This window comes from Chionomys nivalis, chromosome 4 (assembly GCF_950005125.1).
Source record: "Chionomys nivalis chromosome 4, mChiNiv1.1, whole genome shotgun sequence".
NCBI lineage: Eukaryota > Metazoa > Chordata > Mammalia > Rodentia > Cricetidae > Chionomys > Chionomys nivalis.
The window spans coordinates 61,224,885-61,251,740 of record NC_080089.1 but is presented as its reverse complement, the minus strand read 5'-3'; the positions used below and the strand labels follow the sequence as shown (position 1 = coordinate 61,251,740).

The following is a 26,856-nucleotide window of genomic DNA, read 5'->3' as shown; positions in this document are numbered from 1 at the left end:
CTCTACAAGATGTTACCCAACAAAATAAGAAAGGATAGCAAATTATAGATGGAGATAGGGAGACAGAAAAAATAGTTCAAATAATGGCCAAATATTACCATGTTTGGTGGAAGAATTTGACTAGTGAATAACATCACTTTTTGAATTGTCCATATATAACCAGAAAAGTAAATATTTTGAAAATAAATTGGGGTAGAAAATGAGTGTCCCTAGCCAGGCAGTGGTAGCACACACCTTTAATCCCAGAACTCAGGAGGCAGAGGCAGGTGGATCTCTGTGAGTTCAAGGCCAGCTTGGTCTACAAGAGCTAGTTCTAGGACAGACTCCAAAGTTACAGAGAAACCCTGTCTCAAAAAAAAAAAAAAAAAAAAAAGAAAAAGAAAAAAAGAAAGAAAGAAAAGAAAAAAGAACTGGGTATCTTGTCTTCACATTCAGTATGCACTATTAGCTGTTAGATTTCTTTTAAAATTTTATCTTTGTAGAGATAAAAATTTTGTCTTCAAGAAAGAAGTACAGCCTCTATTATGAATGTTTATCACAGACCACATAACCCATGTTACTCTTGGACTCTATGAAAGCTTTAGCTGCATTGCAGTTGATGATTTCTGAATATCTACTAGCCTTTGAAATCTAAAATTTACCAAATGTGAGTAATAATTTGCTTTTCAATGCTGGGAGTTAGACCCAGGGCCTCAAGGCGTTCTAGGCAAGAACTCTGCCACTTAACTACGTTCCAAGTCTGAGTAATAATTAAACTTCTGTCTTGAAGGAACTTTCTTATTTTTTTTTAAGCATGGAGCCGTATGTAGGCTATGTGGTAGAACTTATGGTAGGGAGAGAATTACATCCAAGTCTGTGCGAATTATTTGTGATGGGTAGACAAATGCAAGGAAGTGGTCAAAGGTGTAGTTGGGAGAAAACAAGATACACTTTTGTCTTTGTCTACTACTTGGGTTCAGCTTTCAACCCTAAATAATTATGTTGATTATTGTGTAAACTGCTTACATAAGTATCAGTGAAATATGGTTTTAACTTTTAGATTATGTGTTGTATATAGGAAATATATTTCTGTACATTAAGGACTAATTATTACATAAAATTTGACATCTACTCCAGCTGTATTAGCTAAACAGAATCTCTGTGTTATAGTTTGCTTTTACTTTAAATTTTAAAGCTGACAAAATACATCATTCAGCATGTGGTGAAACCTTCAGTAGGGAGTGGGGGAAAATCCTATCATGCTGTAGTAATCCAGTCCAGTCACCTTCCTGTTTGTTTGCAAAATTGTTCATCTGGGAGAGCTTAGCTTAAATCTTACTTAATTCACACTTATGGCTGATAAAATTTATGTTCCTGATCAATATATCATTCTGTGCAAAGGCAAGATTATTTTTTTTTCTTGATTGCTGTTCTTACCAACTTTTCTGAGATAATAAAAATTACAGAAACTTTTTAAAAAGTGCTCTTTTCAGGGAAATATGTACTTTTATTTTTCAGGTTGCTTATTTGGGAAAATGTCGATAGATATTTGAAAAATATCAGATGTTTGTAAAATATTTTATTAAATGAACTGGTAGATAGGTGAAGATCCTTCATTTTGCTGGCCTTAAAAGGTATAACTTGTCAAGCATTTCACTCTTTCTGCTTGCTTACTATGAGGTATGCTATCTGGTAAGCACTAAATAGATATGTTCATTTTCTCTTGTAACTATATTTATAATCATAAATATTTTAGAAAGGTTATTTAATTTATATAACATTGTCTATCTTGGGGCTGAAAAGATGGCTCAGTCGTAGGAGGACTTTTCTCTTGTGCTTGCAAGCTCCCAAATAACTGACATGGAGACTTAATATCTATTACAAATGCTCAGCCAATGGCTCAGGCTTATTATTAACTAGCCCTTACAACTTAAATCAACCCATATTTCTTATCTAAGTTCTACCATGTGGCTCATGGCTTGTTACCTCATTTTCTACACACACCCTGCTTCCTCAGTATCTGGCTGGTGACTCCTCTGACTCCGCCCTTTTTTATCCCAGCATTCTTAGTTTGGTTGTCCTACCTGTACTTCCTGCCCAACTACTGGCCTGACAGCTTTTTATTAAACCAATTCAAGTGACAAATCTTTACAGTGTACAAAATGATTCTTCCACAGCACTCGGTAGTTAAGAGAACTGTCTGTTCTTGCAGAGGACCTGGGTTTGTTTCCTAGCACCCACATGATGGCTCACAGCTGTTGTAATTCCAGTTCTAGGGGATTCTTACTTTTTTGACTTCCACAGGCACCAAGCACCTGGTTATGCACAGACTTATAATATAAATAATTCTAAAAAGAAAATTGCTTTTTAAAAGATTGCCTCTCTTAGCAAGATTCTAGTGTAAGTCTGTCAAACCCTAAAGCTTGGGTATTTCTCAAAATCTACAATCTACCTTTCTTCATCTAACCTGGTTTAACTTCTATTTTCATTTTCATAGTAGTTTTAAAAGTCATGTGCATGCTTGTGTATACACCAGATGTAGTGATACATGCCTGAAATCGAACAGTTAGGTGGCTGAGGCAAGAGCACTGGGAGTTCAGGACCATCCTGGACCATATAATGAGACCATTTCACAAACAAATAGGTAGCTGGTGTGCATTTATACAAGACTAATTTTATCTGTTGCTTAAAAAGCCAGATTTTTTTTTTTTTTGAGGTACTTGCATGTGAACTCAGGGCCTCATGCATGCTAGGCAAGTGCTCTACCACGAAATATATCCTAAACCCTCATTTATTATTTTATGAAGGTCTTACTAAGTTGGCTCTCAACCAAGTCTGGCTTGAATTATAATTTGTGTATATTAAAATGCACCCCCTTTAAAGTGTACAGTTTGGTGAGTTTTGTCATTTACCACAACAATCAAAATCTAGAGTATTTTATTGCCCCAGAAGATTCTTTGTGTTCTTTTGTGTCATTGTCCTTGATAGATATCTCTTGTAACCACTACCAGAAATGAATTTATGGGTAGTGGGTAACCTTTTGTGTGTAGTTTCTTAGAAAGTTTTGGAAATTCATCCATGTTGGGACAGGTATTAGAATCTGTGTTGTTGAGTTGTATTCCATTGTACACATGAGCCATCTTACCCTGTCAGCAGTTGATGGCATTCAGATTACTTCTGTCTTAAACGGCTATCAGTACCCATATAGAACCTGTTTTCTGTTAAAATTTCTAATAACATTCTCTTTAGTGAGTAGTTCATAGATTTCTTCAGTTTACATCACCTAAAATATAAGCTAACTCCTTGAAGGCTCAGCTGTCTGTTGGAAATTAAGGCTTAAAAAAATGCTGTTTTTAAAATTTGGAGGGTAAATAAATGATATTTGAGACTCATTTTTTAAAAAGTTTAGCATGCTCTCGTAGTTCAGAGTAAATGATAAGAAATGAAATTCTTCAGAAATACAGTATGGCAAACACTGGATTAAAAGTTTAAAACTGACTGGGCCATACCTTTAATCCCAGCACTCAGGAGGCAGAGGCAGGCAGATCTCTCTGAGTTCGAGGCTAACCTGGTCTACAGAGTGAGTTCCAGGATAGCCAGAGCTACTCAGAGAAACTGAGTCTCAAAAAAACAAAAGAGGACTGGAGAGATGGCTCAGAGGTTAAGAACACTGACTGTTCTTCCAGAGGTGCTGAGTTCAATTCCCAGCAACCACATGGTGGCTCACAGCCATCTATAATGAGATCTGATGCCCTGTAGGCAGACATGGAAACTAACACTGTATACATAATAAATAAATAAATAAATAAATAAATAAATAAATAAATAAATAATTTTTTTTTCTTTAAGGAAGGTTTAAAGTTTAGAGTTTGGCCTATAATTTGACTTTGGTCTCCACCTGTATCATTTATTAGATTTCTGCCTATACTGTTTATTAAGTTGGGAACAAATTATAACTTTGAATAAATTAGCAACCTATTTGAAAGAAAAAATAGAAATCTGCAGTTAATCCAATATAGTCACCTTCCTATTCATTTAGAAACATTTCTACATTTCCATAGGTACATACGTGATCTTATTTAGTCCTAGACACTTTTGGGGTGCCAGTGAGAAAGCTAGTACAAAAAGTGTTTGGTAGCAATAGCAAAGCCTGGGTGAGTCAGCACTTGACTCCATTTCTGTGTTCTTATCAGAAAAATGGAGCCACCCACTGGTGATCATTGATAAGGACTTGAAATTGCTGGTTTCTCCCTCTTCCCTTTTGTAAGAATCTCCCTTGTTGCCTGCTCACTATTCTGTTGAATATTTATTATTAAGAGAAATTTACAATGTGATATTTAAAACTTTTTTTATATTGCATAAGATTAGGCCAGGTCAGAAGGCTAGTACCACGGTTCCCGGGTAGCATTGTTGGGAGGTGGGAGACCTTTAAGAAATGAGACCTTATAGGAGGTTCCTAGATCCTTTGAGCTTACCCTCCAAAGGGCCTGTGGAACCTCAATCTCTTCTCTCTCCATGTTGTGCTGTGAACACTAGCAGACACATGGTCCTGTGATGATGTATCATGCTCACCTAAGACCCTAACAAAAGAGACTACCTAATAGTGGACCAGAATCTCAAGGACAATGAACTGAATAAACTTTTACTTTGAAAGTAGCTTGTCTCAAGTGCTTAGTTGTAGTAAACCCAAAGCTGACAATGTGCTTGATGTCTTATTTATCATAAATATTAAAAAAGTAGTAAGTATAGGAATAGTCTAACAATTGGTTGTTTTGCATGATTCCCATTATATTCTGTCTACTTTTTCTGTATGATGCTTTCTTAAGTACCTCAGAAATGCTTCCCATTAGGTCTATATCAAAAAGTTTGAGAGTAATTACATTTAAAAGATCATTTGAAGCTCTGCTTTCCACGTACAGACTTTTCCATATAACTAAGGACTCCATGTCTGTAATATTTTTAAAACTTGCAAGGTGGTGTACACTTTTCATCCCAGTATTCAGGAGGCAGGGGCAAGCAGACTACTGATGTTTGAGGTCAGCTTTATCTACAAAGTGAGTTCTCAAACAGCCAGGACTACACTGAGAAACCCTGTCTGCGGGGGTGTGTGTGGGGGTGTGGAGTGTTTAAAAATTACTGTAAGTCAGCTTCCTGATGAGCCTTCCTTGTGTCATTCCTGTCTCACAGAATGTCACCAAACTTGAGAAAAAAAATGTTCCTTGAGACTTACTGACATCAGCTTCTTGTAGAACATTCTGGGAAAGCTCTCACTCATGCTGTGAAACCCCTTGTTCAGGAAACACACAGTGAAACACACAGCGTTAGGCCCTTTTTCTTGGCTTCCTAATTAATAAGTGGAGAAATCTTACATAGCTGCAACTCCTTTCTGAGCTGATTTATTTTCATAGCTTATGTTTAGTTTAACACAATTGCTTAGAAGCAAGCAGAGAGCCCTTTTCCTTATGTGCTATACAATACTTCAAAGAAGTTATCTCCATTGCAACCATGCTTTTCTGGATACAGAGTAGCCCTTTGCTCCTAGTTCCTTATGCTGCCACTGAAGAATGTTAAGCTGAAAACCTTAGAGACTCTTGAGGAGCAGATCTGCCTTTCAGAATCTGGTACATGGTGCTGCTCATTGTCTCTGCAGAAGCCATGAGCGAGTTATTCTGCTCTTACCTGGCTTACAGAAATATATAATGGTTTGGAGCCAGATAATATTATACTGTGACCTGGTGGAAAGAACTTAACCCTTTGACGTCAGTATAAATTTTACTGTGTATATATAGCATATGGTATATGGGGAGTTAATTTTTCTTCTGTAACCTTCCCTCTCTTCAAAAATAACCAACTTTTCTGACTTGTTGAGCATTTTTAACCCAAACATGTGATGATAGACAGGGATAACAGGGTTGTTAATGCATGTGGAGTGCTGCTTGCTGGTAGTACTCAGCACCAGGTTGGGATGATGAGATGAGGTTGCTGTGCAGTGACCGTCTAGTAGAGTAGACTGGAAGGGTGCATAACTACTCTCAGTGTGCCTAGAGCAGGCGTTCTGGGTTTCTGGATAAGAGATATTTCAGCTTATTACTTATGGCTGACAGTGACTATTGTAGCAGGCATCCATAGCAGCAAAATATACAAGTAAAATTTGCCCTGCACCTTCAGTCTAGAGAGTACCAACAGATTTTTAACAAATTCAGAAAGGTTTAGCAATTATAGTTTAATTGTACAGTCTTTAAGGAATAAGGCTCTCTGCTTGCTTCTAAGCAGTGTGTCAATCTAAACGTATGATATGTAAAATTAAAATTATTAATTGAATTTATCGCACTGTGTGACTGATATGAATTCAGTGTAACTGAGATGTGAGAAAAGAGTTATATGAGGAGAACGTGGTTAATTTGTGCATTGGAAGGACTGTCTGGTGAGAGGCTGTGGTCGTCCATTTGCTTGCTCTCCATATCCATGTTCTGCACATTGCTGTCAGGGATAAAAAGGTATTTCTCAGCCTTCGTTTCAGCCTGAGGTGGCTGTGTTGCTGAAGTTTAGCTAATGAGATGTCAGAAGTGTTACGTGAAACTGAAGGAAAGTCTCACTCAAGGGAACTGATTCCACACAGAGATGCACTCTTTTGCCCTTGGGCCTTTCTGCTGCTTCCTGGAGTGTGATGCAGACATAAAGCTGAGATTTCTGTAGCTTTCTTGGGTCATAGGTTGATAGAAAAAGATTAAAAGTGCTATGTCCTTGATGAGCATGTAGCTACGTTCAAACCTTCAGACTGCCTACTTTTGGGTTTCTTTTATGTGAGTAAAACGTAACAATGGCTGGAACATATGGTGTCTATTTCTAAGAGCATAACTCAGTCCTCAGAGTCAGCAGTAGCTGGCACAGGTATCTGATTCCCTCCAACTCCACCTCTAGGAACCATTGAAATGAAACCAGCACTAGAAGCCCAGGGCAGTACTGAAATACTGAAACGTCAAGATGTTTCAACTGAACACTAGATAGTCACACTGAAAGCAACCAGAATTTGAAAACAATGACTGTTTCAGGTCTTAGGAGAAAGTGTACGTGATGAACCTAAAATGTCTTGTTGTGAAAAATGCCAGGGACACTATCAAAAGCTATTGAGGTTTGTATGAAAGAAAGGAGACAATTTGAAGAGATTGGCTCTGGCTAAAGTTAGAATAGCATAAGCATTAAACGCCAGTAACTACAGTAAATTGAAATTCATCAAATATGGTAAAACTCTGAGCTTATGTGTTATTATTTTTAAAGGTTCTTAGTTCATTTTTAGATGTTATTAAGGGACCAATTCATTATTTTGACATTTGTTAAATAAAAAATTCAGTAATAACTTTCTTGTACAACTATACTTTCAGGCTAAGTAAGTAGTTGGTAAGGGCAAGGTTTTTTCTGAAGTGTTCCAACTAATACAAAAGGACTGATGAGGTGTTAGGTAAACTGCTAATGGAGAGTTTTAGAATGACTGTGTTAGTTTTTTTTTTTAAGATGAATATATATTTTTAAGGTTTTTTTTTTTTACTTTCCCCGCCTCCTATTTCTCTCCCCCTCCTCCCGCCCCTCTCCCCCTCCCCCCACTCCTCTTCTCCTCCCTCTCCAGTCCCAGGAGCAGTCAGGGTTCCCTGCCCTGTGGAAAGTCCAAGGTCCTCCCCCCTCCATCCAGGTCTAGGAAGGTGAACATCCAAACTGTCTAGGCTCCCACAAAGCCAGAACATGAAGTAGGATCAAAACCCCGTGCCATTGTCCTTGGCCTCTCGTCAGCTCTCATTGTCCGCCATGTTCAGAGAGTCCGGTTTTATCCCATGCTTTTTCAGTCACAGTCCAGCTGGCCTTGGTGAGCTCCCAATAGATCGGCCCCACCGTCTCAGTGGGTGGGTGCACCCCTCATGGTCCTGACTTCGTTGTCCATGTTCTCCCTCCTTCTGCTCCTCATTAGGACCTTGGGAGCTCAGTCCGGTGCTCCAGTGTGGGTCTCTGTCTCTATCTCCATCCATCGCTAGATGAAGGTCCTATGGTGATATGCAAGATATTCATCAGTATGGCTATAGGATAGGTTCATTTGGCTGGCAGCACCTGAACACATGGATTTAATTTTAGTGTCACAGAGATAGGTTCACATTGTATGCATCCTGGATAAATTTCACACCGCTATCATGAAGTATTTCTGTTGAACAAAAAACAAATCCTATTTTTATCAAGTCTCTAGATCTGTCTAGCTGCTGATTTATAGGAAACACTGGAGACAAGATTCTGCAACCATTCCAAAAACCAAAAACAGTATCAGGCAAAACATAGACTTTTGATGGATTTATATTGTTGACAGCTTTGTCCATGTATATAATACATTCTGACTTTTCTCTCCCCATCCTTGCCTTATCATCTTCTCATCCCTGTCAGCCCCTTCCCAGATTTACAATGCTTTGTTTTATGACCCATTTAGTTAAATCAAGGCAGTCTGTGATTATTAGATTGGAACTATCTCTTGGCACTTGGTGAAGGTAGAATTACCCCTCTTCATGAATCTGTCAGTAGCAAATAGTTGAGGAGTAGAGACCCTGGAGTTCCTCCTTCATCTATGCCAAGGTTTTTCAGCCTTCCTAATACTGTAACCCTTTAATGCATTTCCTCATGTTTTGGTGACCCCCAACCATAAAACTATTTTGTTGCTACTTCATAACTGTAATTTTGCTACTGTTATGAATCATAATTTAAATATCTGATATGCAGGATGTCTGATATGAGACTCCTGTGGGTTGAGAATAATCTGATGCCTTATTGCTATTAAGTCCATTCTTGTGCAAACCCAATGCAGGCATCTGCAGCTGTTGTGAGTTCATGGTTGTAATGGTTGTCTTGTCTAGAAAATAAGTCATAGCTCTTCTTCCTGTCTCTGGCTTACATTCTTTCCACTCCTCTTCCACCATGCTTTCTGAATTGGAAAGGTATTCAAGAAGGAATGAGCACTCACCTATACTTACTGTGCCATATCCAGCCATGAATCTGCATTCACTGACATTCCGTGGAAAGAATCTTCTCTGACTAAGGCCAAGAGTAGCAGTCGCCTATGGGTATACACATCAGTGTTTAGAATTGACACAATGTCAGTTTAGCTGGTTAACAATATTCAATTTACCTATGAGGGCCTGTGATCTCTCCCACCATGGGTTTTTAACCAGGTGTACAATACCAGAGATGGATTCCTTCCTGTGGGATAGGTCTCAAATCTAATAGGGAGCAGTTGATTACTTCCCTAACAGTACATCTTGCTTGGCAGATTAGTCTTATAGGTCTTAGAATTCACAGCTAGGTATGTTGTAAGTGTCTTTTCTTCTCCTGGAAGTCTACATAGCACCTTCTCAGATTATGAAAGCTAGCTGGCAGGAAGGAAGCTTCCAGCTCAGTTTTCTCCATATCAATAAAATATACTCTATATATAAAGAGTTTATTTCACAGAAATTTTGGAAAGCATTTCTTATGCTTGCAGGTTTGAAAAATTGTAGAGATCATGAATGTTGAAAATGAATTCACGAGGCAGTGAGGCTGGAATGAAAAGAATACTAGCTAATAGAAAGACATAAATTCAAAGGGTATAGACAAAATAAGGACAACAGGATGGAAACTTAAAAAAGCATTAAAATAAGCAATAGTGTAGAAATTGAATTATGCAGTAGCCAAATTAAACTGCACCAGAATAGAGAATACATTAGAAAATTGAATTCATGATATAGAATACAAAATTGAAAAGCTTTCTCAAAATGCAAACGAAAAGAGAGATGTAAAAGATTTGAAGGAAGTAAAGAATAAAGAGATCTAAAATATAGAATTTCTATTCTAGAAGAGACTAGAGCAAGTTGAATAGAGATCTATTTATTATTAAACACTATAAGAAAAAGATGAAGGATTACCTGATTATTATTCAAACAGGCTTATTCTCAAACACCTGGGACATTTAATAATGAGACAGACAGGCCTATTGTGGTGAAATTATGTTTTTTCCTATATTAAAACCATCATCATAAGACTTATGCACCCAGACAAGAAGTGAAACAAGCAAACATACCAAAGCAGAGACTCACCTTAGGTCACTGTTACAGTTGCATTTTATTTATATGTGCATGAACAGTTGGTTTGGGGACAGAATTCAGCCTTCTCTAAAAAGAGCTGGGTGTGGTGGCACATGCCTTTAATCCTTAATCCCAGTAGTCCTGGAGGCAGAGACAGATAGTCTCTGTGAGTTTGAGGCCAGTCTGGTCTATATAATGAGTTCCAGGCCATTAAAAAAAAAAAAAAAAAAGGAAGAAGGAAAGACCTGTTAACATGCAAGTTTAGTTGACTATGAGGGAATCCTTTAGTTTCTGAAAGGCAGCATTTGTGTCTGCTCATAGACATTCCATGATGCAGTAAGAACACAGAACTCTTGACAGTTGATGATCAGATCCCTTCCTTATGCTAGTATGTAAACTATCAGATAATTGTGTTTTTAGTGACTGTTTAACATCGCAAAACTTCAGGCTCACCATCTGTAATAGGGCAGACACATGTGAGTCTTGCCCAGTCTGGCTTGGAACTTGGTAATCTTCAACCTTCCAAATGCTAGGATTACAACCTGTACCACCAGTCTGCATTAGAAATGTAATCTTATTTGAAGCATTATGAGCCACTTGTACCAGAGATTATATTAACTTTGTTACTAAAAAATTAAGTGGGCTGGGCTCGAGAGATGGCTCAAAGGTTAAGAACACTGACTGCTCTTCCGGAGGTCCTGAGTTCAATTCCCAGCAACCACATGGTGGCTCACAACCATCTGTAATGAGATCTGGTGCCCTCTTCTGACCTGCAGGTATACATGGAGGCTGAACACTGTGTGCATAATAAATAAATAAATAAATAAATAAATCTTTTTTAAAAAATTAAGTGGGCTAGCATAGCTTACTTTTGTCCTATTGTGAGTCATTTCTAGTGTATTCTTGTTTACTTTTTTAGAAAGGTCTTAACCAAAATAGTAGGTCTTTTTAAAGTTAAATCCATCACTGGATATTTAACCAATTGACTGTATAGTTTAAATCTTTAGTCTATCAAGCAGCAAACAACAGCAATTAAATTGTAAAAATGTTTGAAAGAGTTGGCCAAGATACATCTTACTATACTCTGTTATTGTAAGACTTTAAGACAATCCTGAAGCCATTTTGACAATTCTGAATCCTCTCAGCCTCTGTGCCATAGTGCTTCCCCTCCTCCCCTGGGAACCAAGGACCTAACAGCTACACTCACATGTACTCAGTTCCTGAACAATTACCCAAATACGTATGCTTTGGTTCAGTCCCCTGGGAAACGGGGTCAAAATGACCTCTTACCTCACCTGATCTGGCAACAGCTCTCCAGTCAATTATTGGTAATAGCCCTTTCGAATAAGCCAATCAGAATAGTCAAAGAACAACCCCCCTTGCTAATGTGGCCCCTTTAAAAGTAGACTGTACCAGCTATTCAGAGTCCCTCGGCTTCCCGAATGCTGGGGGACCCTGTCATGACAGAATTAATAAAATCCTCATGCTTTTGCATCGGCTGTGGTGTGTGAGATGCGTCTCTGGGGGCGATTCCTCCTCGGTGTTTGGACGCTAGAGCCCAACATTATGTTACTTATATTCATTTCTATTGGTTTATGGTTTTCAGATATCCAAATACAGTTTAAAAAACACAACTGCCTGTTTAAATGCCCATGTTTTTAATTTGCATTTTAAACAATTCTCATTTATTTAACAAATCTTTAGTTATGGCCTCCTTTGGACCAGGTACAGTTCTAGGCACTGGAATGCAGTAGTGGGTTGGAGAGGAATAGTAATGTAAGCATGTAGCGTGTCAAACTGAGGAAGGAGCTAGAAAATGATGGGTAAGAATTGCTGTTTTATACGGACTGGTGGTCATTGAGGCCTTTTAATGAGTTGACATCCAAGCAGTGCCTCAGATGAAGTAAGGAAGCAGGCTAAGTGGATACTAAGGAAAAGGAGTTTCAGGAAGGGGGAATGGCAAGTGAAGTGCAAATCTGATTTAAAACATTCCTGACAAGTCAGTTTTTGACTGATTGCCTTCTTGAAGTATTCCTGGTCCCCATAAAAAAAAATTAAAAGAGAATTAAGGGCTTTTTTTCTCTTATTTCAGGACACATTCTTCCTAACTTGCTAACTTTTAGTGCTCATATCCTAGCACTATTCTGATGATGCCCTTTGATTTGTCCTCTAGACACATAGATAGTGCCTTTCTTACCTGTTGCATAGTAACTGGAGACTAAATGCTTAATTGGTTCACTTGAGTATGTTTTCATCTATTTCTTCTACTCATTACCTAGGAATGATAAGAAATCTAATTGCTTGATATGGGTTTTTTTGTTTGTATGTTTGTTTTGGCTTTGGTTTTTTAAGACAGGCCTTCTCTGTGTAGCTCTAGCTATTCTGGAACTCATTTTGTTGTTCAGGCTGGCCTCTCACTCTCGGAATTCTGCCTGCCTCTGCCTCCCAAATGCTGGGATTAAAGATGTGAGCCACCACCACCTGGCTTTTTCTTTCTTTCTCTCTTTTTTTGATAAATTAATAAGAAAACAAGTCATAGCAGACATACCATCTTACACTACCTACAATTATCATTTCGTGAAAGATTGCATAATGCTGATTTCCTGGTGTTTCTCTTCTACATTACTAACTGGTTTTCTAAGAAATGGAATATTTGTTGACTGGGGGTTTAGTTCATTCTGAAGTATAGTTTTCAAAGTTAGTTACTGGTTTTCACCATTTTAGAAGGTAGCCTGTTTGGTTTGGTTTGGTTTGGGGTTTTTGGTCTGCCTTTCTCCTTTTTAAGTAGTGTTGATACTTGTGAGTTACTACTGACTCCAGGTGTTTTAATTAACCAGATGTAAATTCTCACACTTTTTTTTTGTTTGGTTTTTGTTTTTTGAGATGGAGTTTCTCAGTATATCCTTGGCTATTCTATCCTAGAACTAGCTCTGTAGACCAGGCTGGCTTGAACTCACAGAGGTGCATCTGCCTCTGCCTGGGATTAAAGGTATATACTTTAATATATATATATATATCTGGCAAAAATTCTCACAGATTTTAACAAATAGGAAAGAGGAACTTTCCAACTGACTACTGTGTCTTTTAGCTGCACAACACTGTATTTTTTAAATTGTGGAACTGTTTAAACATGTACGTATATAACTTAGTATACAATATGTCTGTTGTTCAGATTTAACAGTTACCAATATTTTTTCCAATGTTGAGCTAATAATACCTTCTTGACATTTTTCTCATCATGATCTTGCTGTGTAATCCAAACTAGTCTCAAACTCAAAAAAAAAAATTTTTTTTTTTTGGCCTCCAGAGCGCTGGGATTTGGGACATGGGTTATGATTCCATTGATTTTGAAAGTTTATTTGTTGTCTATCATGATTCCACACCTAAAATCATCAATTTCTCTACGAAGTCACAATTTCTTTTTAGTAAGAAATGTTATCAGATATTAATATTGGCATTAAGGTTATTAAAAATGTGCTAAAATGTAGGTTTTTTTTTCATCATGTACCTTGTCAAAAGGTAGTATTGTTCCATAAACAGTTACTCATATTTGGGTAGAGGAGGAAAGATACTCCTCAGATTTAACAAAGAGCTTTATATTTCTGTGTTTAAATTTTGTTATTATTGTGTGTGCCATGATGTTGGTGTTGGAGTGTAATACTGGAGATCAGAGGACAACTGTGGAGTCAGTTTTCACCTTCCATCTCTGCATGAGTGTCAGGTTCTCCAGCAGATAGGGCATTACCTCTATGAGTTCAAGGCCAGGCTGGTTTAAAGAGTGAATTCCAGGAAATGCTCCAAAGCTACACAGAGAAATCTGTCTCAAACAAACAGAAGATCCTGAAGTAACAAAGGAGCACGAAATGAAAATTTGAACATCTGTGCTTTAGAGGATTGTGCTGAGTAGTTTACCTCTTACTTTTGCCTATACTGCAAAGTTTGGATCGTAGTTTTAAATGTGATCAGATTACATGCATTTGATAAAATGTCCTGATGTGCACATTGAATAAGTATGTTTTAAGTGTAGCAAACTTATCTATGAAACATCAGTAATTAAGCTGCATGCTTTTTTTTTCTTGCCTCTGTAGGTATGGTCTGAATATGCGTTGTTTGGCAGCTCGGGTCAACTACAAGACTTTGATTATCATCTGTGCGCTTTTCACCTTGGTCACAGTACTTTTGTGGAACAAATGTTCCAGCGACAAAGCAATCCAGTTTCCTCGGCACTTGAGCAGTGGATTCAGAGTGGATGGATTAGAAAAAAGAACAGCAGCATCTGAAAGTAACCACTATGCCAACCACATGGCCAAGCAGCAGCCAGAGGAGGCATTTCCTCAGGAGCAACAGAAAGCACCCCCTATCGTTGGGGGCTTCAATAACAATGGGGGAAGCAAGGTGTTAGGACTCAAATATGAGGAGATTGACTGCCTCATAAATGATGAACACACAATTAAAGGGAGACGAGAGGGGAATGAAGTTTTTCTTCCATTCACTTGGGTAGAGAAATACTTTGATGTTTACGGAAAGGTGGTCCAGTATGACGGCTATGATCGATTTGAATTCTCTCATAGCTATTCCAAAGTCTATGCACAGAGAGCCCCTTACCATCCTGATGGTGTGTTTATGTCCTTTGAAGGCTACAATGTGGAAGTCCGAGACAGAGTCAAGTGTATAAGTGGAGTTGAAGGTTGGTATCCGTTTGCTATACGTGGGTTTTTCTAGCTTGATAGTATTAAGGACTAAGAAACTGAAGATGTTAATTACACAGCCACTATATAGCTTAATGGGAAGAGACCTTTCATTGTAGCTCCATCTCAGCAAGAAGAAAAAGGCAAAGTGTAAACCTGTTGAAACTCTTAAGTTGGTGTGATTTAAGGGCACCAATAAGCCCAGACTGAGTAAATAGGATTTTTCCATTAACCTGCCTCAGAGTCTCATCAGTGAGGTTAAGGCACCAATCTCTAGAAATTGTACTTCAAAACAGTATAGTTACTGGGACAGGGATCTGACTCAGTGATACAGCATTTGCCTAACATGTGCAAGGCCTAGAGTTCAGTTCCTGCTATCACAGAAACATATATCTCAATAAAAACTGTACTAATACAGGGACTAGACAGGCAATGAGACCTGGGCTACTGGTAAGCTTTCTAGCACCCGTACTCTTTCTCCAAGGTGTAGTCCTCCGAAGTTAAATATTTCATCACTTAATAAAGATCAGTTATGTATGATCTTTTTTAAAATGAGTGATTACAAAGATGCACAACAATGTATAGTCAGTGTAAGAATGATCAACACAGCATGAAGACTGAAAATAAAAGCATCAAGTTGTGGATAACCTAAAACATTCCTCAGACATGCAGCAGTGAATAGTCCTCGGAATAGCTCCTCAGTGTCTGGGTTTAGTGATTGGTTGTTTGTTTTTTATAGGTGTGCCATTATCTACACAATGGGGACCTCAAGGCTATTTCTACCCAATTCAGATTGCACAGTATGGACTAAGTCATTACAGCAAGAATCTAACTGAGAAACCCCCTCACATAGAGGTATACGAAACAGCAGAAGACAGGGACAGAAACGTCAGACCTACTGAATGGACTGTGCCCAAGGGTTGCTTCATGGCAAGTGTGGCTGACAAGTCTAGATCCACCAATGTTAAACAGTTTATTGCTCCGGGTGAGTTTCCTTCTATATGTGTCTTACATTTAAATTGACTTATAACAAACTGGTGCACTTTTAAAATTGTAATGGTTTTTAAAAACATAATAGCAAGCCCTTTCTTTGTGTTACATACATAAATAATGTCATTAAGTGAAATCCTCCAAAAGGAAACAGCTAAAAAAAAAAGAAAAAAGAAAAAAAAAAACAGTGTTATGGAAAGGAGTTAATTTACTTTGTGAAGAACCAAGATGCTAAAATGTACATAAACCTGTATTCCTCCTGGGGTCTGTATACCCCAGAATAAAGTTCCTTGGTTTGGCTAGTCTTTGATACTGAAATCTAACCCAGGACTTTGTACATACTAAGCAAGCATTCTGGCATTGAGTACATCCCCAGTCTTCTTTGGCTTAGAATATCAGCATAGCAGAGTTGAATTTTTAAATGATTCTGCCCTAGGTTAAATTTTGTTTTAACTGCAAGAACCATCCTTTCCTTTGCATATTTTTAAGCAATAGCATTTTTTTTCAAGAAATTATAGCATTACCAAATAGGCCTGCTCTCATACTAAATTTTGTTAATATACTAAATTATCTGAAACTTCATATAAAACCATTTTCATTAATAAAACCATTTATAAGATCAAATTAACCTTATGCAACATTTCCCTTTTACTGAGACAGTCTCATTAATTAGGATGTAATGTATTTTCCTGTACTAATCAATAGCCATGAGAATTAATGAGCCCATTACTTAAAAAGACAATGAAATAATCTTAGCACCTCAGGCTTAATGAAATGTTGTCAGGTACAGAACTCATTCCCCCTCCCTCCAAACTGGAATAGGTAAAGAGAAAAAAGAGGGTAAGACCTCCTTTTTATTTCTTCCTTGTTCTTTATTGATTACAGACTTGGAAAGCCAAAATACAAATCCCTTATTCTCCAGGACCTTGATAATGCCTTGCAAAGAAGGGACGGCCTTAAGTTTTATTGAGACTAGAACATCTTCTCCCATGATGTTTTGTAATACTTTAGTACATAGATGGTCTTTGCTTATTATAAGACATCTCCCATGGCTAGGTGAGAAGTTAAAAGGAAATGCTTAAGAATAGTTGTTTTATACCTAGGAGATTACTGTAGCAGGAAATTACTATATGAAGCAAAAGAACATTTGGTTTTGGGTGGACCCAAGGAGTTTGGTTTTACTTCGATAGTGCTGTCTAGATGCTGGTCGAAAATTGTGGCCTTTATCTGATTGCCTAGAGTCTCTGGAGGGTTTTCTTAGAATGGTCTAACACTGTCCTGTTGACAGCAACACATTTCAGAGATTCTTTTTTTTTTTTTTTTTGGTTTTTCGAGACAGGGTTTCTCTGTAGTTTTGGAGCCTGCCCTGGAACTAGCTCTTGTAGACCAGGCTGGTCTCGAACTCACAGAGATCCGCCTGCCTCTGCCTCCCAAGTGCAGAGATTCTTTTAGATGCTTTGAAGAATGCAAAGGTAGATTCACACATCCTACAGCGAGGAATCTTAGCCTGTCATTCATTCAGTGGCTGGGAAAAAAACCACTCTTTTGGGTGATTTCAAACACACAGAGAACTGTTGAAAGCCATGTTGTTAGGAGCATACACCCACTCATAGTTGCTCCCTCTTGGTAAGTCTGCTAGCTAGGAGTGGCATTCACATGTTATTCTGGGTGTTCTGGGAGCTGTATTGTAGGGGAGGGAGAGCGATTGCAGCTACATGGAGTGGGAATCGGGGAAGTAAGGTGGCATCATTGAAACATGGCTGCGAGGCATGAAGAGTGTTTAGAAAATACAGCTTTATGGGAAACAGTTCAGAGCTGCATCATTGTTGAGAAGTTGAAACTTGTTCTTAAAACATAGGTGTAAGTAAGCTGGGGCTCTGGAGAACCAGAGATTATTTTTCTTTCTTGGTCTTTTCCCCAAAGGAGTTGTTTTTCCCCAAGAGGGAACAAAATCACTGAGTAGAGAACTATTTTATAAGCAGCATGTAGTACACCTGTGATCCCGTCACTTAGGAAGCAGAAGCAGGAAGATTATGTGTTCCAGAGCAGCCTGAACTACACAGTGAGAGCCAGCCTGAAAAAAATCAATATACCTACATGATGGGAACCATTTTATTTCTGCAACATATTTTTATTTATTAAATGATATTTTCTTTTAAAAAATCTATATAGCTGTAGAGAGATCTGTGTGTGTGTGTGTGTGTGTGTGTGTGTGTATATATATATATATATATAGAGAGAGAGAGAGAGAGAGAGAGAGAGAGATAATAGGTAGTAGGTAGGTAGGTAGGTAGGTAGATAGATTTAAATGGAGTCTCAGAATAGCCCTAACTGGCCTCAAACTCACTATGTAGTTGAGGATGGGATTACCTTGAACTCTTGATCTTTCTGCCTCTTTCCCAGGACTGAAATTGCAGGCACATGCCATCATACCTGGCTCTCTTCTAAATTTTCAAATTGAATGATACAGAATTGAATGCTTGTAACTAACTTTCCCACAGCATTCTTTTCCTTCCACTTTCATGATCTTTCCTCCTGCTTGCTCTCTTGTTTAGCTCTTTTCTCCCAGCTTCTGCTGAGTACTTTCCTCCCCCGCCCCCTTTTTCCTGCCTAACCCTCATCTCTCAGCATTCATCCAGGTTTGAGTAGGGCTGTTTCTCATTTGATGTAGTAAACGTGTTGATGAAGAATGAATAAAGGTAGTTGCTTATGCTTTGTGTGAGGGTACTGACTTAAAGACTGTTCTGTTTTTCCAGCTTTACTGAATGTAACTAACAAATGAATTTGTATATGTTTAAGGTGTATAGTATGATGCTTTGATGCTGGTACATGTTGTAAATTGGTTACCAGGATCAAGATAAGTAGTTTACACAGGGCTGGAATCCAGCACCCATGTCAGGTGGCTCACAACAACGTATATGTAACTCCTCTTCCAGGGGATTTTATATTCCTAGCCTCCATGACACCTGCACTCATATATACAAACCCACACAGAAATACATAATAAAAAATAATAAAAATCTTTTTAAAACATGAAAACAAAAGATAATTTACATATTCTTTACCCCATAGAGTTAGTGTGTATGTTGGTAAGAGTGTAGAAAATGTCAGCATATCTTAAACATGTGATACAGTATTATCTCTAGTTTACTATGCTGAGCATCAGACATCTGAAAGCTTGTATTCTTTGACCTCCAACTCTCTGTTTTCTTCATTTTCCAGTTTCTAAGTACATCATTCTATTTTTATAAGTTCAGCTTTCTTACTAACTACTAGTAATGTTTAATGTAATGAGAGTATAGTAGAAATTCCACATTCAGTATCTGCCTTTCATAAGATTAGCTCTCAGATGGCAGAATTTCTGAAAATTACAAGCAGACCACACTATCCATTCACCCATCACACACAGGTTATTTCCGTGTCTTGACTATTTCCACTAATCTTTCAATGAACATAGGATATCTCTCACCCACACATCTCTTTGTCATGCTAATTTTGTTTCTTTTGGTTATGTATGGACCCAGAAGTGGGATTGCTGGTTCATCTGGGAATCCTGGTTTTAATTTGGAGTAGCGGGGGAGAGGTAAATTCAAAGTGCTGTAGTGTCAGCACCAATTTACTTATTTACTTTCCTACTCCAAGTGACAAGGATCCTTTCTCCCCATCACCGCAGCAGGACTTTGTTAGTGCCTGTGCTTTTCTTATGTAAGGTGGGTGGTATTTTGCTATGGTTTTGTTTGTACTTCCCTTGAGATAAAGGATGAACAACTTTGCATACACCATGTGGCTATTTGTGTGAAAATGTCTGTTCAGACCCTTTATATATTCTTTAACTAATTGATTTTGTTTTCTATTGAGTTCCTTATGTATCTTTGGATATTAACACCTTTTCAGATCTACGGTATGGAGGTGTTTTCTCCTGTTTTATAGTTTTTGCCTTTTCGTTCTTTCTCTTTTTTTTCTTTTTCTTTTTTTTGGTTTTGTTGTCTTTTCTTTTTTGGTTTTTCAAGGTAGGGTTTCTATGTGTAGCTTTGGAGTCTGTCCTGGAACTCTCTCTGTAGACCAGGCTGGCCTTGAACTCACAGAGATCTGCCTGTCTGCCTCCTAAATGCTGGGATTAATGGCCACCACCGCCTGGCAAGTTTTTGCCTGTTCATTTTGTTAATTGCTATACTCTATAGCTTGATGTAGTCTCACTCTTCTGTTTGGTTTTGATGGTGGTGGTGGTGATAGTTTTTGGTACTTCTGCTTTCAGTGTCAAATCAATAAAATAATCGACAGCATGTTTGTCCTCCTTTGTCAGTGCACATATGTACCATTTATACCAAACACAAAGTGTCAGCGGCTCCTGGAAATAACTTCTCAGAAAGGAGGGTTCATGGACTTGTGGGAGTCCAGGTGGTTGGGAAGTCAAAACTTCTGTCAGTAGATTGAAGTAGGAGTCTCCAGACAGCACAGTGTCCTGAGAGAGCTCGAAACTTCATCCAGTGTGTTTTCTGTTTGCCACCCCATCCCTTATGCCACCACTCTGGCCCTGCAGTAGTCTTGCGATTATATAATTTCCTATGTACGCTGGAAGAAGGAAATTGCAGACTGGTTTCATATAATTGTTAGGAAGACACCAATTGTTGACAGATTGAGGGCTGTGACTTTTTTGTCACTCCTATATGTCTCAAGAGATCCACCTTTATTAGTGTCAAGGGTTTAGAAAATTTAATAATCGGACATTTTAAAGGGTTCATTCATTACCGAATCCTTTGGACTCCTCTGGTATATTAAGACATAATAAGAGGATTGATTAAACCATGTCACTTAATTCAATTTTTATAAATAAAGAGAAAAATTAGGACAGAATTCTGGGAGAAAATGGATTTCAGTTTCCCTTCGTCTGGACTAAGATGGGGCCTTGTTAGCCAGTCTGCCAGACATATGTAATACTTAATAATGATAAAAAATAGGACTCAGGATAGTATGCTGTGCCCAGTGTAATTTAATCTTGTATGATTTGTACTTCAGTTCTGAATCCCACAGTGTATCAGGTAGCTGAACTCAGCTCCAGATTTTCTTATACTGGGAAGGAGGAAAGTGCTAGTTAGAGAGAGAATGCATGCTGACATTTTGACAGATAAAATGGATTTTGCTGAACTAAGATTTTACTATTGTGGTCAATTTTTAACCGTCACCCAGTATTATTTGATTCATAAGTTGGCTATCGTGTTCTCATTCTTGATACAATTTCTGTAATTGTCTGTTCTATCAAATAAGTCATTAAGAACCTTGGGCCGTGTGTGTGTGTGTGTGTGTGTGTGTGTGTGTGTGTGTGTGTGTGTGTGTGTGGTACTGGTGGACTCCAGCATTGAGAGGTTTGACTTCACAAGTCAATACCATCCAGACTGATCTGATATTTGCTCCTGTGACTATCTATCCTCTCAAGGACTGCTGGAATCAGAGGTCTGCTTCTGTGCCTAGGTCTGAGAGAAGGAACCTCCACTGAACATTCTTTTGAGCATGTATTTCCAGTGCCATTTGTCTTCCTCACATTCTTTATACTTGGGCCTTGAAACCTGGGTATATTATAGTACAGCCCCTGCTATAGTAGCTGTTTAACCTCACAAAACCTGCAGGCTTTCACCTGTAAAGCAGAATAATCCATGTTTTACCTACTTCAGAAGAGTGAGGACCAAATGAAAGTCAGTATGTGGGTATGTTTGGGAAATATAAGCCATGTAAAGATTAAAGATGTTCTACCAGGTGGTGGTGCCACACACCTTTAATCCCAGCATTCAGGAAGCAGAGGCAGGCAAATCTCTGAGTTTGAGGCCTAGTCTACAAAGTGAGTTACAGGACAGCCAAAACTACACAGAAGAAGGTGTTCATATTTCCCTTTGATGGTTTAAAGTTTGTGCTGCGTGTATTGTATATTCATGTGGTGTGCTCTTTGTTGTTAGTTGATTTTAATATGCACAGTGTCTTTTGATAATTGTTAGATTAACATCATCAGGGGGTCATCTTGCGAGAGCCAGCCATCACTGTTGATAAGAGAAATTTCATATTTCATAATTTGCCAAATAAAACAGCTTAAACCATTTTATTAGCATGTGGTAATTAGCAGCAGTAGTCGCCAACATTTATCACTACTCTAAGCCACTGTCTTCTTTAAACTGTCAAAATTAACCCCCAAAGTGATACTGCCTCTGTCAACACTTGAAGAAACAGGGACTTGGAAGGTCTTTTCGGAGCTGCTGGATGAGCAGGAACTGTGAAGGATTTTTAACTCCAAAGTTTAATTTCCAGTAATTTTGTTTATAAATCCAGAGAATATAAAAAATAAACACTTTTTTCAACATCAGATTAAGAGCCAGACTGGAAAATGTGGGTTCTGTCCTTTGGGAGATTACTTGACTGTGTATCTCAGTTGCACACCTGTAAAGTGGGAGTGTAACAGTGCACACCCATGGCTAAGCAGACAGGCATCATGTTAGGTCTAGAGTGTAAAACACTTACCAACTGCATTAGAAATGAATTTCATACGTACCATTCTACCTAGAACTTTAATGCTCTTGTATTAATATGCATTGAACCAGCTCTCAGCTATTTTTCCTCCCTTTTATGGAATAAGTATATTAGAATAATGAGTGATTCTTGACCAGTTGGCATCAGGTCTAGAAAAGACAGTTATTTGCTTTGAATCCTTTCTGTAAACCTGACAGAGTCAATGTAAGGAGAAGCCATCATGAAGTCACCAGGTTTGCTACTTAGCAAAATTTGATAACACAGTACTGGAGTTAATTTTTGGGGGGTTAGTAGTTATGAATAAATTACATTAAATTTCTGGTTTAAAATTATTTTATTCTAACCCTTCTTTGGTCTGTTCCCCACAGAAACCAGTGAAGGTGTGTCTTTACAGCTGGGAAACACAAAAGACTTCATTATTTCATTTGACCTCAAGCTCTTAACAAATGGGAGTGTATCTGTGGTTCTGGAGACCACAGAAAAGAATCAGCTCTTCACTGTGCATTATGTCTCAAACACCCAGCTAATTGCTTTTAAAGACAGGGATATATACTACGGCATTGGGCCCAGAACATCGTGGAGTACAGTTACCAGAGACCTGGTCACTGACCTCAGGAAAGGAGTGGGTCTTTCCAACACAAAAGCTGTCAAGCCAACCAAAATCATGCCCAAAAAGGTGGTTAGATTGATTGCAAAAGGGAAGGGATTCCTGGACAACATTACTATCTCAACCACAGCCCACATGGCTGCATTCTTTGCTGCTAGTGACTGGCTAGTGAAGAACCAGGATGAGAAAGGTGGCTGGCCAATTATGGTGACCCGGAAGTTAGGGGAAGGGTTTAAGTCTTTAGAACCAGGGTGGTACTCTGCTATGGCACAAGGGCAAGCCATCTCGACATTAGTCAGGGCCTATCTTCTAACAAAAGACCATATATTCCTCAATTCAGCTTTAAGGGCAACAGCCCCATACAAGTTTCTGTCAGAGCAGCATGGAGTTAAAGCTGTGTTTATGAATAAACATGACTGGTATGAAGAATATCCAACTACACCTAGCTCTTTTGTTTTAAATGGCTTTATGTATTCTTTAATTGGGCTGTATGACCTAAAAGAAACAGCAGGGGAGAAACTTGGGAAAGAGGCGAGGTCCTTGTATGAGCGTGGCATGGAATCTCTCAAAGCCATGCTGCCCTTGTATGATACTGGCTCTGGAACCATCTATGACCTTCGCCACTTCATGCTCGGCATTGCTCCCAACCTGGCCCGCTGGGACTATCACACCACCCACATCAACCAGCTGCAGCTGCTCAGTACTATCGATGAGTCTCCAATCTTCAAAGAGTTTGTCAAGAGGTGGAAAAGCTACCTGAAAGGCAGCAGGGCAAAGCACAACTAGAGCTCGAAACCAAAAGCGCATTCCAGCCTCTTCTGAACTCAAGGCCTGAGCTCTGTGTCAGCGGCAGAGCTCAGCAGCACGCCACACATTTAAAATGGTGTGTGTTCGGGGTTTATGGGTCAGAGCAACATGAGAAGAGACCCTTAAAGTTAGTCTTCTGAAACAATGGCATTCCATGGGTCAGGTGCTTAGAAATGTAGGCACTGAACAGTAGTGTTTAGTCCGTGCGCTGAACAAAGATGTGATCTCTGCCCTGCTCGTCACTTAGGCCTCCATGCAGAGTTGTTCTGTCTGTGAAAAGTAACGGTAAGTTGCTGCTGCTAACCTGCTGCCCAGCACTTACCTAAAACTTAGTATGGAGTGCTTTTAAAATGTGATTATTTATGTTTATGCTGAAAACAGGCTCTTAGAAAACGGTGTGCTGTACTGCAGTAAACATGTGCGTATAGCCTGGATCGTGGACTGTGTTTTTCAGTGTTTCTTTCCTGTAGGTTCATTTCTTGGGAAGAAGTGAGTATTTGTTGCATTTGTTTAGTTATATATGGAAAATATTTTGAATTATGGTTTTCTTGAACTATGTATATTTAAACACAGCCTTGTTCAGGTCTCATGGTCACATAGCATAAGCACAACTAAAATGAAACTTGTTGACTGCACAAGAAATTACAGACATGTTATGTTTTATGAAACTTGATCTACAATCAGTAGACGTTTGATAATCATCTTCCTCATCTCTGCCCCCAGCGCAGTGTGTCTTTGTCACTGTCTGGAATGTTGCATTTCATTTCATACTACACTTTGGGAGTTTTGTCCATTTTAGGACATTACCCAGAATGTTAATTATAAGCCTAAATTTGTGACAGACCTAATGATTTGAAGCCTACCATCAGTCCCTTTTAGGATTTTTCTCCCCCCTTAAAGGGAAATTGCTGGATTAAATGTTATGTTCAGGAGTCTCAGTGAAGGTTTTCCTGCCTGAATTGTCACCATCACTTTTTCACCATCGCTTCTTGTCCTCACTTTTTCTCTGAAACTTCATTTTGAGTGATTCCAACTTTGAAACAGGAGATGCTACCATGTCTGCTGTCTGTGTGCCATCAGATTTCTTAAGGGTTTCAGAGTCCTCGTGCCGTGGACAGTGTCTGCTATAGGGCTTCAGGCATTAGGTAAAAGCAACAAGGATTGGTTTTGCTCTGGTTTTTGTTTATGGTGTGATAATATGGAGATAGTTAGGTAACATGAGTCTCACACTTTCTAGGAACAAATAGTGGAGCTTATCCATGCTATCGGTCAGATGCATGTTTAAGAGCCAGGTGAATGATCTGCCCACATGTTGTACTTCTGTTGAATTCAGCTAACTGTTGAAATATATATGATACACATACACACATACATAAATGATGCATACATTAAGTATATTGACATCAAAAGAGGCAGATATGTACTGAAAAATAAGTGTAAACTCCCAGTTTATATGACCACACCTTAATTTTTCCTACAATGAACCCAGTGTGGTCTTTAGGTTCCCCAGCTTTTACCTTTGTGAGTCTCACACACATGGTGTTTCAGCAACATCTGAACATGCACATTTGTGTCAGCAATAAAAATGAGGACTCCCTTTTTATTTTCAGTACTGATGTTCAAAACAAGCTTCCCTACCTGGGAACACTGTTCACTCTATCAGATTTGTTATTTGAGTGGTCCCGACTTTGCTTTATGTTTGCATACTGGTCTTCAGATGAGAGGGGTCAGGGAAATCATCGTGGTACTGCTTCTGTGACAAACACCAGTGCCTTACCAATGTGCTTGTCCTTTTCCACTGAAGAGGGGAGTTTGCTTTGTTTTCTTTCTGATACAGAAATGGGAGTTCACTGCTGTTGCTTTTCCACTGCCTTCCACACTGCAACAGCTACTTGACTTGTGTTGTGATCCCAGAATTCCCTACGAGATCACATTGACCTGTGACAGCACTGTCAGTGCTTGGCTTCTCAGACTTGAGAATGCCTTCGTCACCCAGGAGTTTACATAATGAGACTCTAGGTATGCAGGAAGGCTGCCTGCAATGTGGGATCCGCAGCGTGTTTGACAGATGGAGTGATGCTGCTTCAGGAGAGTCTGGGACCCATGCATTTTTGCCTCTGGAAAATTACAAAGTTTCCTAGGTTTTTAAATCATGTAAATGTTTACTATCCTGAGGATAGAGAGAATGGGGAGGGTATTTTAAGTTTTTGTTGTGTTTCTTTAAATTTTTCTTTAAAAATACTGGTTTGAGTCACTTATTTGAGTTAGCTTCCATGCTGTTGCCATCTCAGTAGTAAAACCAGCCAAAAGTTCCTAGACAAAGGGCAGTTTGACCCTTGAGGAGTTACTGTATATAACGGCTTCCTTCCAGAGCCACGCAGCATCCATGAGCAGGTGCAGAAATGACACAAGCACTCTCTCCAGATGTGGCGGGACTCTCTTTTTTTTTTTTTTTTGGTGTACAGACTCTCACCAAAAGCTGCTGTTTTCGTTCTTGTAATTGTTTCCTCGCTTCTCCTCCATTGTACATGTGGGGTATATGCCATGTGTCAAATATGCAATAACGTGTTTACCGGATGCCCTTCTGAAGGGTGGTCCTCTGTAAAGCTGTACAGACTTTGCAGTCCAAGCACAATGTGCACATGTTAGTTTTATATACAGCGAAACTTGATTTTTTCAAATGGAAAGGTATTTTGTTTCTATACAAAGTTAAATGGGTTGTTTGTGCTTAATGTAAAGCTGCTTTATAAAATTGTAAAATAAAGTTTTTATCTTGAAAAGAAATGTACTTGGATATTTTTCTTCTTTTCCTGCTTAGTTTGTGATTATGTGAGCCCAGCAAGCATTTGACCAACATTTCCTGTTGAGCCTGCAGACAGGGAACCAGAGTACAGCATAGGAGCCTTAGTCTGTAGACCACAGTACACGGGACAGGTGAGAAGATACAGTGCTACACTGTGCTCAGTCAGGGACTGAGGCTCAGGCTGGGGCTCTGGCTGGTCAGGCTGGTTCCCTGCTGCCCATCGTCTTTCTGTGCTCGTATCTTTACAATGATCAGCATCACCTCATATTCTCTCCTTGGTAAGATTTTAGGTTCCAGATGTGAATCCAGCCTGAAGCTGCACTTTACTGAGAAATTTTACATGCTGGAATTGCGGTTGATCCTCAGCCAGCTGTGAGGTCC

The 26,856-nt window shown here is 38.9% G+C and overlaps 1 protein-coding gene across 2 annotated transcripts in view; it reads left to right on the top strand.

Moving 5' to 3' along the window:
- Glce (glucuronic acid epimerase) overlaps positions 1-26,450 on the top strand; it is a 68,617-nt gene extending 42,167 nt beyond the window's left edge. For both annotated transcript variants that reach the window (XM_057767682.1, XM_057767683.1), the window contains exons 3-5: positions 14,156-14,754; positions 15,495-15,740; positions 22,627-26,450. In XM_057767682.1, coding sequence (XP_057623665.1) covers positions 14,169-14,754; positions 15,495-15,740; positions 22,627-23,651 — 1,857 coding nt within the window. In that variant the 5' untranslated portion in view covers positions 14,156-14,168 and the 3' untranslated portion in view covers positions 23,652-26,450. The remainder of the gene's footprint in view (positions 1-14,155; positions 14,755-15,494; positions 15,741-22,626) is intronic.
- The last annotated feature ends 406 nt before the right edge of the window (positions 26,451-26,856 follow it).